Raw genomic sequence first — 17,372 nt, forward strand, 5'->3', positions numbered from 1 at the left:
TTCCAAGTGCCCTTGGCTGCTCTTTCCACTCATGCAGGGTGGATCACAAGGGCTGGAGCTCCAGCTTTTAGATACCTGATGCCCTTTTCTGTCCTCCATGGATACCTGCACTCATATGGCATACATAAATATACATAAACAAAAATAAATCTCTTAAAAATTATTTACCAGCCCACTCCCAGGTTTCAGAGGCTGGGGAATGGCTTGGTAGATAGAGTACTTGTCATCCAAGTTAGGCTCTATAGAATCACATAAAGCCAGATGGGTACAGTAGCCCACTGTAGTCTCGGCACTCAAAAGGTGGAGACGGGGTTCCTGGGGCAGCCAATGAGCTACAGATTCAGTGAGAGACCCTGCATAAAGTAGTTATCAATTAAGAACGATATCAGATATCAGTTTCTGCCTTCTGCATGTTTGTGCACATGCATATATGTATACACACATGCATTCATTCAAATTTTATATATATATATATATATATATATATATATACACACACACACACACACACACACACACACACACACACACTAAAACCAAAAACAGACTTTGTAACATTTCTCCTCTCCTGCACAAGAACCACAGACCTGCTTGCTAGATGCAGAATAAGGGTGAGGCATTCAGAGCTGTTGCCACACTCTCCATGTGTGTGGCCATTCCCCATCTGTGTCTCCCACGGGTCCCTCTCTACCCATTTGGTTTGCACTGCATAAATGCCCCTGCTCCTCTCTCTTTCTTCCAGAACTCTCAAGGGTACCCCAGAAAGGTGGGCAGTAATCAAGACTACAGTTTCTTCTTCACAGTTTGAAGTCAGCTTGAGAAATGTATACTGAAAACATCTTCATTCAACAGAGTTGACATCCCAGATGTATTGGTGGGATCCCCCCACTCCCTAAGTTTAGTGAACTGGGGAGTTCTCCAACTTAAGAGCTTGACACTTAAAACAAGAACATCAGAAGTTGAAAATGTTAGCCTTTAAAATGAATTATTTTTAAAATTAGAATTCTCTGTTGCAGACACAAAGAAGAAAGGGCATCAAACGTGAATAATGAGGGATTCTAATTCAGGAGGCGCAGTGGGGGAAAACAAAACCTGGTATTATCCAACACAATGAACAAGAGGGCTCGGTTTCAACTGTGCCCTGTATTTAGGTTGAACAGTGCAGGCTCCATCCTGGGCAACTTCTTGGTTTTTGGTGGGCAGTCCTCTCTGAAGCTCACAAGCAGACCGGAGCTTCCATCTGACTTCACAGGACTGTTTTAGAGGTCCCAATACCCTGCAAGGCCAGCAAGGAGGCTGCAGATTTTTCTCAGAGCGAATTAAACATCTTTCAACTGCTTTATTCTTTCATCTGTATCCCAAGAATGTCTAGACCCTGGCTTCAAAACCAAGGCTGTAGCTCAGTTGGTAGAGTGCTTGCCTAACAGGCATGAAGCTATGGTTCTGTCCTGAGTGCATTAAACCAGGCGGGATGGCACAGGATTATAGTCCCAGAACTACTGAGTAGGGGAGACGTCTGGGATGTTTAGATAGAATCTGATGTTCAGGAGCACAGATAGATACATGTAAAGTCAAATAGCTTGAGTGAAATCAGAATGGCAGAGGCCATGGCTTGAGGTATGAGAAATACAGAAAAAGTAGTTATCTTTAAAAGAATCTAGAAAGAAAGCAGGCATAGGGGACCACATGGACCTATAATAATCAGAAAACTGTGACTCAGTCTGAGCACATCACAAACCGATCATAAAATTAAACACATACTAAGGTACTGTAGTCAGATTGAATCTGAAATTACCATGCATGCGTGTACACACACACACACATACACACACACACACACACACACACACACACACTTGTCTATGTATGTTAGGTGGTTGTGGGCTTTGGATGTGAAATGTCCCAGGAAGGCTCATGTGTGGAAGGCTTGATCCCCAGCTGCTGGAGCTCCTGGGGGCTGATGAGACTGTGTGAGTTCTAAGCCAACAGCCAACATCAAACTAAATGGAGACAAACTCCCAGTAATCCCACTGAAATCAGGTACAAGACAAGGTTCCATATCTACTCAATATAGTTCTTGAGGTCCTAACTAAAGCAATAAGACATCAAAAGGAGATCAATGGGAATCAGAAAAGAAGAAGTCAAACTCTCATTATTTGCTGATGATATGATAGTTTACATAAGCAACCCCAATGCAAAATATAGATGACGAGAAACAGGTTAAATTAAGACATAAAAGCAAGCAAGAAACGAGCCTAAGCTAAGGCCGAGCATTCACAACTAATAATAAGTCTCTGTCAAGATTTGGGAGCTGGTTGGATCCAAAAGAAACCCTGCTACAAATACCCACAGCCAAACATTAGGCAGAGTTTGGGATTCCTGTGGAGGAGGATAAGAAAAGAGTATAGGAGCCAGAAGGGTTAAGGACACCATGGGAAGGCTCACACAATCAACTAACCTGGGCTCATAGGGGCTCACAGAGACTGAACGGACAATCAGGGAGGCTGCATGGGACTGACCTAGGCACTCTGAATATATGTTACAGTTGTGTAGCTTGGACCTCTTATGAAACTTCTAGCAGCAGGAACAAGGGCTGTCTCCAACTCTTTTACTTGCTTCTGGGACCCTGCCTCTAATACTGGGTCACCTTGTCCAGCCTTAATATATGGAGAAGTATTATTGCAACTTGATATGCCATGTATTATCAATACTCATAGGAGACCTGCCCTTTCCTAGATGGAGGCAGAAGAGGAGGGAATTGAAGGGTGGAAGGAAGGTAATGGGGGAGGGGGACTCAAAGGGGAGGATGAGGAGAGGCTGAGTCTGGGATATAAAATACAGATGAAGACAGCAGGCCTGAGGCAGTGAACTCTACAGAAGCAGAACTGAGCTAGAGCCCTAGGTCAGAGCGGGTGTAGCTGTCCTAATATCTAACAAAATAGACTTCAAACTAAAATCAATCAAAAGAGACAAAAAAGGACATTTCATATTGGTCACAGGAAAAATCCATCAAGAGGAAATCTCAATACTGAACATCTGTGCCCCAAATAAAAGGACACCCTCATATGTAAAAGAAACATTTCTAAAGCTTAAATCACAGATTAAACCCCATACACTAATAGTGGGAGACTTCAACACCCCTCTCTCACCACTGAACAGGTCAGTTGGACAAAAAATAATGACTAGAGAAATAAGGGAACTAACAGATGTTATGACTCAAATGGACTTAAGAGACTTCTATAGAATATTCCATCAAAACATAAAAGAATATACCTTCTTCTCAGCACCTCATGGAACCTTCTCAAAAATTCACCACATACACAGTAACAAAACAGACCTCAGAAGATTAAAAAAAAAAAAGGAATAACCTATGTACCCTATCGGATTACTATGGCTTCAAGCTAGAATTCAACAGCAATATTAATTCCAGAAAGCCCACAAACAGATAGAAATTAAACAATGCTCACCTGAATTACTGAATTATCAATGGGTCAAGGAAGAAATTAAAGACTTCCTAAAATTCAATGAAAATGACCACACAACATACCCAAATTTATGGGACACAATGAAAGCAGTGTTAAGAGGAAAGTTCATAGCACTAAGTGCCTATATAAAGAACCTGGAAAAATCCCACACTAGTGAATTAACAGAACATTTGAAAACTTTAAAACAAAAAGAAGCAAACTCACCTAAGAGAACTAGACAGCAGGAAATAATCAAATTAAGAACTGAAATCAACAAAATAGAAACAAAGTAAATAATACAAAGAATCAATGAGTCAAAGAGTTGACTCTTTGAGAAAAATCAACAAAATAGACAAACATTTACATAAGTTAACCAAAAGGCAGAGAGAGAATATCCAAATTAACAAAATCAGAAATGAAAAGGGGGACATAACAACAGACACAGAGGAAATACAGAGAATCATCAGGTCATATTTTGAAAACCTGTACTCCACAAAATTGGAAAACTTAAAGGAAATGGACAATTTTCTGGATACATACTACTTACCAAAATTAAATCAAGACCAGATAAGCAAATTAAACAGACCTATAACTGCTGAAGAAATAGAAACAGTCATCAAAAGTCTCCCAACCAATAAAAGCCCAGGATCAGATGGTTTCAGCTCAGAATTCTACAAGACTTTTGAAGAAGAATTAATACCAATATTCCTCAAATTGTTCCATACAATAGAAACAGAAGGAACATTGCCAAACTCTTATGAGGCTACAATTGCCCTGATACCCAAACCACATAAAGACATTACTAAGAAAGAGATTTACAAACCAGTCTCACTCATGAACATTGATGCAAAAATACTAAATAAAATATTGGCAAATCTAATCCAATAACACATCAGAACCCTCATCCACCATGATCAAGTCAGCTTCATCCCAGAGATACAGGGATGGTTCAACATATGAAAATCTGTCAACGTAATCCACCATATAAACAAACTGAAAAGTAAAAACTACATGATCATCTCATTAGATGCCAAAAAAGCTTTCAACAAAAGACAACATTCTTTTATGATAAAGGTCTTGGAGAGATCAGGGATACAAGGAACATACCTAAACATAAAGGCAGTATACAGCAAGACAACAGCCACACCAAATTAAATGAAAAGAAACTCCCAGTGATCCCACTGAAATCAGGAACAAGTTTGTCCACTCTCTCCATATCTATTCAATAGGGTTCTTGAGGTCATAGCTAGAGCAACAAGACACCAAAAGGAGCTCAAGGGTATACAAATTGGAAAAGAAGTCAAACTCTCATTATTTGCTGATGATATGATAGTTTACATAAGCAACCCCAAAAATCTACCAAGGAACTTCTACAACTCATAAACACTTTCAGTAATGTAGAAGGTACAAGAAAAAAAATCAGTAGCCCTCCTACACACAGATGATAAATGGGCTGAGAAAAAAATCAGAGAAACATCATCCTCACAATAGCTACAAATAGCATAAAATATCTTGGAGTAACTCTAACCAAACAAGTGGAAGACTTGTATGACAAGAACTTTAAATCTTTGAAGAAAGAAATTGAAAAAGACACCAGAAAGTAGAAAGATCTCCCGTGCTCTTGCGTCGATAGAATTAACATAGTAAAAAATGGCAATCTTACTGAAAGCAATCTACAGATTCAATGCAATGCCCATCAAAATCCCAGCAAAATTCTTCACAGACCTTGAAAGAACAGTACTCAACTTCATATGGAAAAGCAAAATGCCCAGGATAGTCAAAACAATCCTATAAGATAAAAGAATTTCTGGAGGCATCACAATCCCTGACTTCAAACTCTACTACAGAGCCGGGCGGTGGTGGCGCACGCCTTTAATCCCAGCACTCGGGAGNGTCTCGAAAAACCAAAAAAAAAAAAAAACCAAAAAAAAAAAAACAAAAAACCAAACTCTACTACAGAGTTACAGTACTGAAAACAGTCTGATATTGGCATAAAAACAGACAGGAGGACCAATGAAACCAATCAGAGACCAAGAAATTAATCCACACACCTTTGAACACCTGATTTTTGACAAAGAAGCAAACAATAGAAAATGGAAAAAAGAAAGCATATTTAACAAATGGTACTGGCATAACCAGATATCAACATGTAGAAGAATGAAAATAGACCCATATCTATCACTATGTACAAAACTCAAGTCAAAATGGATCAAAGACCTCAGCATAAAGCCAGCCACACTGAACCTCATAGAAGAGAAATTGGGAAGTACACTTGAACACATTGGCACAGGGAACCACTTCCTAAATATAACCCCAGCAGCACAGACACTGAGAGAAACAATTAATAAACTGGACCTCCTGAAACTGAGAAGTTTCTGTAAAGCAAAGGTCATGGTCAACAAGACAAAATGACAGCCTATAGAATGGGAAAAGATCTTCATCAACCCAACATCAGACAGAGGTTTGATCTCCAAAATATACAAAGAACTCAAGAAATTGGTCATCAAAAGAATAATACAATTAAAAAAATGGAGTACAGACCTAAACAGAGAACTCTCAACAGAGAAATCTAAAATGGCTGAAAGACACTTAAGGAAATGCTCAACATCCTTAGTCATCAGAGAAATGAAAATCAAAACAACTCTGAGATTCCATCTTATACCTGTAAGAATGGCCAAGATCAAAAACACTGATGACAACTTATGCTGAAGAGGTTGTGAGGAAAAGGGATCACTCCTGCATTGCTGGTGGGAGCATTCCCCTCTGGATGTCAGTATGGCGATTTCTCAGAAAATTAGGAAACAATCTTCCTCAAGACCCAGTAATACCACTTTTGGGTATATATCCAAAGGATGCTCAACCGTGCCACAAGTACATGTGTTCAACTATGTTCATAGAAGCATTGTTTGCCATAGCCAGAACCTGGAAACAATCTAAATGCCCCTCAACAGAAGAATGGATAAAGAAAATGTGGTACATTTACACAATGGAGTACTACACAGCCGAAAAAATAATGACATCTTGAATTTTGCAGGAAAATGGATGGAGCTAGGAAACATCATTTTGAGTGGGGTAACCCAGCCCCAGAAAGACAATTATCACATGTACTCACTCATAAGTGGTTTAAAAATATATAGCAAAGAAAACCAGCGTACAAATCACAGTCCCAGTGAACCTAGACAACAATGAGGACTCTAAGAGAGATATACATGGATCTAATCTATATGGGAAAATGTTTAAAAAATGATTTCCTGAGTAAATTGGGAGCATGAGGACCTTGGGAGAAGGTTGAAGGGGAGGGGAGCAGCAGGGAGGGGAGCAAAGAAAAATGTAGAACTCAATAGAAATCAATAAAAACAAAAATCAAAACAAAAAACAATATATAGGGGCTGGAGAGATGGCTCAGTGGTTAAGAGCATTGCCTGCTCTTCCAAAGGTTCTGAGTTCGATTCCCGGCAACCACATGGTGGCTCACAACCATCTGTAATGAGGTCTGGTGCCCTCTTCTGGTCTGCAGACATACACACAGATAGAATATTGTATACATAATAAATAAATAAATAAATAAATAAATAAATACTAAAAATAGATGAATTTTTTTTTAAAAAGGCTGCTACAATGAAGCATGGCAGAAATTCTTAGAAACGTTTAACAACGATGGGTGGGATTGGGAACTGAATCTTTAAGAAGGTAAGTTAGGCAAGCAGAGTTTGCCTGAATGAGTGTATTCAAGAGAAACCATGGAGCAAGCTGTGGCAATACTGTCCTTGTTAGATCACCTGGACTGATAACGTGGCGCTTGATGCAGGCTTTAAGTTTCAAGCAAGTTAGAGAAAGTATTTGTTTATTTGAGAAGGCTTACGACAAGTTAGAACTTAGATTTCTGCTTTAAAACAACCAAACAAACAAAACCCTTAGCACTTATGGCTCTGCTGACCACAAGAGGCTCGGGACTCAATGAGAGGTGCAGAGTTTGAAATGAGAACGGCCCTCACAGGCTCACGTATCTGAATACTTGGTTGAAGTTGGTGAAACTGTTTGAGAAAGATTAGCAGGAGGTGCGTCTTGAGGGGTAGGCTTTGAGGTTCCGGTTAGTTCCCTCGGCTTCATGCTTGTGTCTCAGGATGTGAGCTCTTATCTACGGCTCCGGCACCATGCCTGACTTCTGCCAAGCTCCTTGCTATGATGGTCATGGACTCAACCTCTGAAACTGTAATCCCCCCCCCAAAATAACCGCGGTCATGGTGTCTTATCACAGCAATGGAAGGGCTAAGAGAGCAGCAGGCCTTCTTTTACAAACCTGACCAGGGAGCAGCCACTACTAAAAAACCCACATCACATGTTAAAGTCACAATTGAGACTGTGCGCATGCAGGGAGAGAAGTGAGAGCCTGTTAGCACACAGTCAGTAGAAAGGAAGGCACACCATCAGTCGGCAGGCTGGCAGGTTCCTGCAGGTGACAAGAGGGCCATGGCCCCTACAGTGCAGCACTGTGAGGTACAAAGCAAAGCCCGATGAGAATCATGTGGAAGGAGACAGTTTGCCAACCTGCAACCCTGCAAATTAGCAAGAACACAATCCCAAAGGTTCCTAAGTGGCCTCTGCCAAAATAGAGAAGCATGAATTAAACACACGCCTACACGCTTGCATGGGCTGATGACACACCCCACCCTAGAGTGTGGCTGACAGAAACTTGCATCTAGAAGTGACAGTGTTCACAGAGCTAAGTGCTCTGTCTCTTTGCACAGAAAATCCATGTCTTTTCCTATAGACATCTCACTGAAATCAAACCATGTAGAATCCTTAAAAACTTCCATTATGCCTAACTTCAGAATGATCACTGAAACTGTGCATGCAAACTCTCTCATGAGAACTGAAACACAAGCCCTATTTGATAGAGCAAACCCATATCACAAAAACAGCTCACCTGGAAATCTTGGTCATCGATTCCGAACCTCTCCCGAAGATTCCGGAAGACCATCGGGCAGTATTCCTTAAATTTGAAATGGCTCGGCATGTTTTCCCTGCAACGGTCACACTGTGGAATGAGGCTCAGACAGACAGGAGGTTAGCAGACTTCCCGATGCCCCCTCGGGTCTGTGCATAGTAGGGAGGGCGAGAATTCACTGCCCACAGCAAGCACAGATGGACTCCACAGGACCAGGTACAACCCAACCAAATCTGACAGACCGAGGGGACAGACTGACAATGCTGTCTGTCTCACACTGAGACTGTGTTACTCTTCATCCTGGCTGACAATGCCAGCCACTCTCTAAGGCGAGGGGTGGGAGGGACAGTATGGAATGGGGTGTGAAGGAAGAGCAGACAAAATGGCAGTGAAAAGGGGAAGCAGTGTCAACCTTACTGTGGAAGCAGCCATCAAACAAGCTGGCCAGACACCCAAGACCCACATTCCAAATCCACATGTCCAAAAGAAACTCAGGACAAATGGCTAAGGGCGCTGCCTGACAGCACACTGAAGCGCACATGGCCTCCATGCTCACTCAGTACCTGTGGCTCCCCTCAGCTCTTCCACTCCACCCTACCCTAAACTTCTCCAGATCATGGCTTCCTGTCCCCAGTTTTCCATTTCCATATAACCCTGCCATTTTGGCCATGTGCTCTCGTGATCTAGCTCTCTTGGTCCTTGCACACACACACACACACAAACACACACACACAAACTCCCTCTCACTCTCTCTATCTCTCTCTCTATCTCTATCTCTATCTCTGTCTCTGTCTCTATCTCTCTCTCTCTCTCTCTCTCTCTCTCTCTCTCTATCTCTATCTCTCTTGCCTTCCTCTCTCATCTCACTCTCCCCCCTGCCCCCACCATGGCCCAGTTCAGTCCACCAACCATGTTCACTGTACCACTGTCTCTCCCTGCTCTGGGGTCAGCCAGACGTCTCTGGCTGCACTCTCCCTCCCAGCTACAATAAAAACCTTCCCCTCAACTATTCCTTTGAACAGTCATATGTTCTCATTTATACACTCATGAACTCAACCTCTAAACAGTATTATGGGGAGAAACAAACCCATACGTTTGCAACAGAACAACAGCCTGCTTAAGACCTTGCATGAAGGGCTGGGGTGTAGCTCAGTGGTAGGGCACTCGCCTAGCATGTGTAAGTCCCCAGGTTCAATTCCTCATACTACAACAAAGAAAAAACGAAGAGAAAATTTCATACTAACTCTGATATGGGAGGCTACTCTTGGGCTCACCCTACTCATACAGAATTGCCCCTCCATTGTGCTCTCACAGAGCAATGGATAGAAACTGCGCACACCCCTTTATTACTAGTTTACTTTTGTATACATGTTAGTTTCTAGGTACTATCCTAGCTGTGAGACCTTTGAGGGAAGGACCATGTTGCATCTCTAGTTTTTGGATGAAATACCTAATATGTAATCGACTTTATTAATGATATCAAAGGCATCCCATTTACATGATGGATATTGGCAATGCCCAAACATGACATCCAGTTATATGTTACAACACATCTATATTATTTACTGTTTTATAACACAGTCATTTTTATAAATAAAGCCACTGTTTCCAAAGTTTTGTGTACAAGAACAGAAGTCCATAACTGCTCAAACAATCCAAGTAATTTACATCTCCAAAAATTTAAATAGTAATGAGAATATCACTTCTAATACATAAGATACTCATAGGGAACAATATGCCATATGGCAAAGGGATATTATCCCAGGGGGCCTGCTGCTGCTTCTCTGAATATGACAGATGGCCATGTTTACCAAGGATTAACTTCACAAGCAAAACTTTACTCCCACCCATTGAAAAATTTATGTGATTACAGAAAGTCCTATTCTGCACAGCCAGGGCAGGCTCCAGAGAAGTTGACTGTACTTACTTGTTAAAAAGGTGGTTATCCACCTTTATCTTCGAGTAGGCTTTGAAGTCATCTGGCATCAACATGACAGGGATTTGAACATGGCTCAGTTCATTGATCTGGAAAAACACAAAATAGACAGCACCGGTTACACCATCCTGATGAGGACAACTGGACTCGTCACCATACTGGGGAACACGGGCATTCTGCCCACCCTCTGCCTCCCACCATGAACTCTGCCTCCTGCAGTCCTCACTCCTCCAGCTCCCACCCTTGGTCTGGGTGGCACAGGGGAACATGAGGGCCAGACCTGAAGGCTATTTGTCCCTCAGGGACACATCCTCCTCCCTTGTCTTCCTCGTCCCTTCCAGACACTCAGTTCAGAACTCCCCTGACCCCATTTCTGGGACAACTTCCTCTGTGAAAAAAGTGCTATCTGAGAAAGAAAATTTTAAATCCTGAGGTAAATATTTGCTGAATTAACAGGTATCATTTATATACTGGGGCACCCGAAGAATGATGCTGACATCATATGGTCTTTTCTTTCTCATAGGAATTGGGTTTAAACATAAACACTGGGATGGGGCTTGAACGTAACAATTAAGGACTTTCACTGAGGAAGGAGGAAGACAGCTTCATGGGGTGATGTGAGAATGAGAAACTCCCTTGGGGTCAGGAGCAAAAGCGGAGTCAGCTGTGGACACTTCCACATGGGAGTCTGGAAGAAGAGGAAGGAAGGTTTGAGGCTAGCCTGGGCTACACAGTCAAACTAGCTCAAGAACAGAACAAAGAGCAGAGGTTTGACTCCAGAGGTTTCCTTCACAGCACAGGAAGTGACGGGGTGGTTCTGACATACGACTGTGAAAACCCTGACTTTTTTTCTTGGTTGTTATCACCCTTTATCCCCACGCTATTTCCTCCCCACTGATATCAATAAAAGTACTTTAAATGTCTGTACTTCCTGTAGAATGGAAGGTACTCTGAAGGGTTCTTGGGTCCAAAAAACAAAAACAAAAACAAGCAAAAGTCAGTAAGTTTCTTGCTAGGGGATGTACTTTAATGCACTGCTGGTTTCTTAGAAAGCACCCCTGATTTCAGGAGACCATCCTTCCTGTAGGGGCATCCAGCACGCTGGACTCAGTGAAGGCGATCAGCAGGGGAGCCTGAAGGCTGATGATGGTTCCAACACTTTCTTAGACACAGCTCATGGGAGCTGGTGGCTCAGGGGCTTAAAGAGAAAAGAAGGGGCCCAGAAGGACCAGTGTAAAAGGTAGAAAATGAAGTTTGAAAAAACGGGGCTTGGCTTTGGGGCAGAGTCCATTTGCATTCCAAGTTGTAGGTGCCATGCATGCTGGCAGGGAATGGTTCAGAGAACAGGCATAGAGATCGATGGTTGGGTGGCTGGGATTCTTGGGGTTTGAGGCTTTTGTTGACCAAGTGTGGTATAGAGAGGAGCAAGGAACCTGTAGGACCATCACGCAGAAATGAGAAATCCGTGTCACTCAATTCCTCATGGCGGAATTCCTACTAGAGTTGATGGGCGGGGCATTTGAACCCAAGCCTCAAGTCCAAGGCAGCTAAAAGAAATGCTTGAGTCTAAACAGTGAGTGTTCTGGGAACTCAGAACAGGGGTGAGCTGAAAGGCTTCTTGAAGGGTGTGAAACTGAAGTCATGTTGCAGGGGCAGTGAGCTGTGATTTGGGTGCATATATATTGATTTAGGTATGTGCTGGGTTTGTGTGATATGTGTACTTGCTAGTGCAGGAATGTGCACACATATGTGGGTGTGGAGGCCCAAGATTAACATTCAATGTCTTCCTCAAGTAGTTCTGTGTATGTGCATGCGTGGCGTGCATGTGTTCGGGTAGACAGGATCCCTCTCTGAACAGAAACATCATTCATTGGGTAGGCTGGTTGCAATGAACTTCAGGGACCTGTTTGGATCTACCGGTCCCATTGCTGTGGTTTACAGGAGCACACAGCACCCTTGGCTTCTTACATGGGTGCCAGGATCCTGGCGATCAGAGCCCAGGTCCTGGTGCTTGTGACATGCAGCAGTCACTTCACAGACCGAGCCTCTCCTTAGCTCGCTCTCTTCCTTTATAACTGAGGGTGATACTGAGTTAAAGTAAAAATTTGGGGGCCATTTTATCTTTCTTCTACACTGTCTTTCATTTACAGAGGTTTTACATTTCCTATCTCCCTCCCCTGTCAAGTTATTCTTTCCAACTCCTGGGGCAGGTGAATTAGCCACCCACGAACAAAGTGATCTGGAGGAGCCGGCACTCAGAGCAGCTTTTAATTAGTAGTCAATGTGTTTCCAACCGTGTCTCTTGAGCATCTATTTTCTTCTGTAGGAATTCCTCATTTGGGTACATAAGGTAAGTGGTCCTTCATCAGCTTTACTGAAATGTATTAGCTTCAGCATTATAACCGAAAGCTCATCCAACTTCCCGGGTGACTTTACTCCCTTTAGTCTGTGACCTCACCATTATATACTCTGAAAGATGCTTGCTTCTAGTTCAAAATCACAGTGGATACAGGCAACGATAATGAGCTTCCATCTCAGATGAGGATAAACTAATCCTCTTTGCTAACTTCATGTGGGGCTTCATCTGACTGAGCTTGCAGATTTCTTGAACAGTGGGTTTTGAAGTTTTAAAATTTGCTGATTTAGCATTCTACTTTAGTCCAGTCATTCCATATGGCCCATCCCAAGATTGGAAAGAAAACTGACAATGGTTTGTTATTGTTCTTCTGCTATTATTATTATTATCATCATCATTATTATATGGTGTTGGGATGGAGTCCAAGGCCTTATGTATGCTAGGCAAGCGCTCTACCACTGGACTACACGGTAAGCCCTTTTCAGTATTTAAAAAGAATTTCTATCTTTATAGATATTTAAATTGAGACTACATATGTATTTGTGTAGGTTATATAATATTCATGGAAGGACACAAAAAGATTTGTGTTAGCCACTACTATATTATTAAAAGTCCCCACCTCTTAGGAATAAGCATATGTTATAAAAATTTAAATCGTTTTCATTTTTGGAGATAAGAATGGAGTCAAGCAAACTGAAAGCACTGGTTATATTATTCAGGGCACATTTTATGGGTTGCAAATATTGAATCACCTCTTAGAGCCACTTTCATACTTGTGAGTGCCTTCTGGTAAGCAAACAGCTGTATTCACCATCTTATACTTTCAGAACTTACACACCAGAACTTTCTAAGCATATCAGACACTGGCTGGGTCTCTCTGTACCCCAAGAAGAATCTCATGGTTCTGTTTATGCCGTGCCAGTCACCCCCAAAACACAGGTGTTGCTCAGCATCGCCTCTCTGCCAAGCCATTGGGGACAGAGCCCGACAGCACCCAGGCCTAACATATGATGGGAAATAAAGGAGCTCTGTTGTCAACATCAATGGAAGCAAGGCTACGGCAGGCTGGGGAGGGCTGGTACAAATGCTTGTTCGTACCAAGGCCCAAACGACCTGAGCAGATTAGAATTCAAGAGTTAAGGAAGGGGGAGGATAGAAGGGGGTTGGCATAGGATGATGGCGGAGGAAGGAAGCCAGGGAGATGGCTTGTCACAGCTCAGCTTTGTCTGAACTCACTTTAATACTTGGCCACAGCTAATACAGGACACCTGCCAAATGCCACACTGAGGTTTCTAGAAACAGCATCTTATCTGATATTTATAACGTGGTAGTATAGGTACTATCATTATTCCCATCTTCCAGATAAGGGAATCCAGGCATCGTGAGATTACTGCTAGGTATTAACTGGGCAGGCTGTATCTGAAATCCAGACATGTAGTCAAGACTGGCTAGATTTCCCAAACTCAGGACCTTTTTACATTCCTGCTAGCCTCGAGGTTGAGAGTTCACAGCAAAGAGCCATTAAGAGACTAAAATTTATGCCTCTGCTGTGTTACAAACTTCTAAAGAATTCCCTTTTTCAAATAACGAATCAATAGAAATGCACATTTAATTGAATATGTACTGCAGTCTATAATTAGACCAGCTGTGGTTTCAACTGCAGTCGAAAATGGGATTTGTCACCCAACTGTCATCGTCCCTCTGCTTGTCACTCAGGCTGCATTCAATCTGAATGCTCCCAACAGTTATTAATGAAGGATGCAACATTTATTTCCAGAGTAATTATTTATTACAGACAACTATCCGTGGTTAATACGAAGCACAGTAGCATTTTGTGAATGTTTCCCAATATACAGCTCTACTTGGGAGAGGTGCCTTCACGTTTCTCATTTCTACCATAGACAAGCTAGCACCAATACCGTAAAGCACAGGCGTGTGATTTTCCAAGAGTTGGGGGAGTGATGTGGGAGTGTCATATATCAATCTGTTGATTTCATTGGCTGAGTAATAAAGAAACTGCTGGCCCTGATAGGTTATAAGATAGGTGGGCGGAATAAACAGGATAGGATGCTGGGTGGAAGAGGAAGTGAGGTCAGACTCTGCGCTGCTTCCAGAGGGACCGGACAGTCTCGACAGCTCTGCTGTGGAGCAGAGACACCATGCTCAGCTCTGCCGGATAGACACGATAGCTCTGCGCTCTGAGGCCAGGATGGATGTAGGTTAGAATCTTCCCGGTAAGCGCACCTTGGGGTGCTTACACACATCATTAGAAATGGGCTAGTCCAGGTGCGAGAATTAGCCTGTAAGCGCTAGAGTTCATGGGCCAAGCAGTTCTTAAATGAATACAGTTTGTGTGTTGTTATTTCAGGCATAAGCTAGCCAAGCGGCCGTGGTGTTGGGGACGCAGCCCCGCCGCTCCTATTTCAACAGGGGAGGGAAGGGAGCCTCATTCCTGGAGGAAATTCACACTGTAAGCAAGCAATTATATTGGAAAAAGTTGGGTATAGCAAACAGATTCTGGACAAGAAATAGACAAGTAAGGCCCAATTCAATTGGTAATGGTCCTAAAATTAAGGCACACAAAAATATCCTTACAGGGGCTGGAGAGATGGCTCAGTGGTTAAGAGCATGGCCTGCTCTTCCAAAGGTCCTGAGTTCAATTCCCAGCAACCACATGGTGGCTCACAACCATCTGTAAAGAGGTCTGGCGCCCTCTTCTGGCCTTCAGGCATACAGACAGGATATTGTATACATAATAAATAAATAAATAAATAAATAAATAAATAAATAAATGTATCCTTACAAAGCTGCTTCATACTGAGGCGTTAAGAAAAAAAATAAACTTAATATATCTTTTTTAAGCCAAGCAAAGGATACATTCATAAACAGTGAGGCATTATTTATGACAATTAATTTGGATACATTCATCTAAAACACCATACTTTCAGACTAATAGATTGGCAGATGTTTTTGGCTTTTATTTTTGTTTCTGCTTGTTTGTTTTTAGACAAGGTCTCACTACATAGTGCCCGGTGGCCTAGAACTTACTCCATAGATCAGGCCGTCCTTGAACTCTCAGAGATCTACCTCCCTCTGGGATTAAAGGGGTGCACCACCTCACCTGCCTAGTAAATGACTTTAATTCAGCCAAGAAAAAAGGATCAAAACCTCAAAATCCCTCGCATGTAGAAGAGACCCTAAAACATTTACTCTGATTTTAGTAAAGATACTTCTCTAGAGCCAGGCAGTGTTGGCACACGCCTTTAATCCCAGCACTCCGGAGGCAGAGGCAGGTGAACCCCTGTGAGTTCAAGGCCAGCCTGGTCTACAAGAGCTAGTTCCAGGACAGATAGGACTGTTACACAAAGGAGAACCAAAAACAAAAAAAAAACCCCACTACTCTAGAGCTCATGACTCACTGAGTTAAAACAGGAAGCCAGGGTAAGCAGCTGTGGACTCCAGGGCTCCAGAGCTTCCTGGGACAGCCAAGGGTACCTATGATTGGAGCAGGATGTGAGGTGCCGACAGGGGAATGGGAAGGACCTAGAGGTGCCCTCCATTCACCCCTCCTCCCAATCTCAAGCCAAGTACACTGAGCACCCCCGTTAAAACACAGGTCAGTAACAGAAAGCAGAGAGCTGGGGTAGATCACTAGGAAGAACAAGCACCCGGGAGTCAAGAGCAACAAGGACTCAGCAGGAAAAGGAACTCCCATGCATAACTCAACATGGTTGTTCAGAAGGCCGGGTTACGGCTGACTGATGTCTTAGGGAGATCTGATCACAAGTGTGCCACACCAGATTTCCTACACTAGGCTTTCGATTGCTTCTGGCTCACACAAAACGATCCTCACTTCACAACAAACAATGCCATGAGAGTTAGTTAGTGTAAAAAACAAACAAACAAAAAAAGAAAACCATGCACCCTTCCAGTATCACTATTTGAAAATAAATATTTTCCCCTTACCAGACTCATTCTAAAAAATTCCTTTGCAGCTCTTTGATAAAGAATGCAACGATTTTCCTGACAAATCACTTTTTTCTGCCCTGAGGTTCATTCCACATAGGAAATGAATGAAAAGAGTATTTACATGGTAGGGCAGGAACTGGAAGTTCTTGTTGGTTCTACTCAACCCTCATACCAGAGGGCCCATGCGTGAGCGCGCGCCACGCACACGCACACGCACACGCACACACACACACACACACACACACACAGGGGAACTTTCACTGAGTCTCCCGAAAAGACCCCAGCTGCATTTCTGAGAAAATATCTTCCCCCGTGTGACTTAGAAACACCATTAAGACTCTCTGCCCCAAGCTCTCTGAGCCACCTATACTGTCACTGGGTGTCAGAGGACAGGACTGGATGAGAACAGACCAGACTCACAGCTTTCCAAGTTACAATGGTTTTCAGTTGCCAGAACCAGCAGTTTGAAACTAACTTGAGTTTCAACAACAAAAAACAAAGCAGAATAGAACACGGCAGAATAAAGCAAAAGGAAGAAAGAAAAATCATGTTTTCTATTTTCTCTTATGTTTTTCCTACTAACTTAAGTTTGGGGAGAATTACTAAATTTTTTAAATCAGGTTTTTTAGTATCAATTTGATACCCACTTATAATTAATTGATAAGGTCCATGTAAAGAAAAAACAAACCTTCAATAATA

General features: G+C 42.5%; 1 protein-coding gene across 2 annotated transcripts in view; it reads right to left on the reverse strand.

The window, feature by feature from the left end:
• The window catches only part of Pip4k2a (phosphatidylinositol-5-phosphate 4-kinase type 2 alpha), a 155,118-nt gene that overhangs the window by 50,880 nt on the left and 86,866 nt on the right, over positions 1 to 17,372 (reverse strand). Inside the window, exons 2-3 of one of the 2 annotated variants that reach the window (XM_050152693.1) lie at positions 10,340 to 10,437; positions 8,392 to 8,488 (exon numbers count right to left, since the gene is read on the reverse strand). In XM_050152693.1, the coding sequence (XP_050008650.1) occupies positions 8,392 to 8,488; positions 10,340 to 10,437 (195 nt within the window). Of the gene's footprint in view, positions 1 to 8,391; positions 8,489 to 10,339; positions 10,438 to 17,372 lie in introns of those variants that run through there. The other variant, XM_050152694.1, reaches the window with a different exon arrangement.

This window comes from Alexandromys fortis, unplaced genomic scaffold (assembly GCF_014885135.2).
Source record: "Alexandromys fortis isolate MF-2015 unplaced genomic scaffold, M_Fortis_MF-2015_v1.1 scaffold_54, whole genome shotgun sequence".
Lineage (NCBI taxonomy): Eukaryota > Metazoa > Chordata > Mammalia > Rodentia > Cricetidae > Alexandromys > Alexandromys fortis.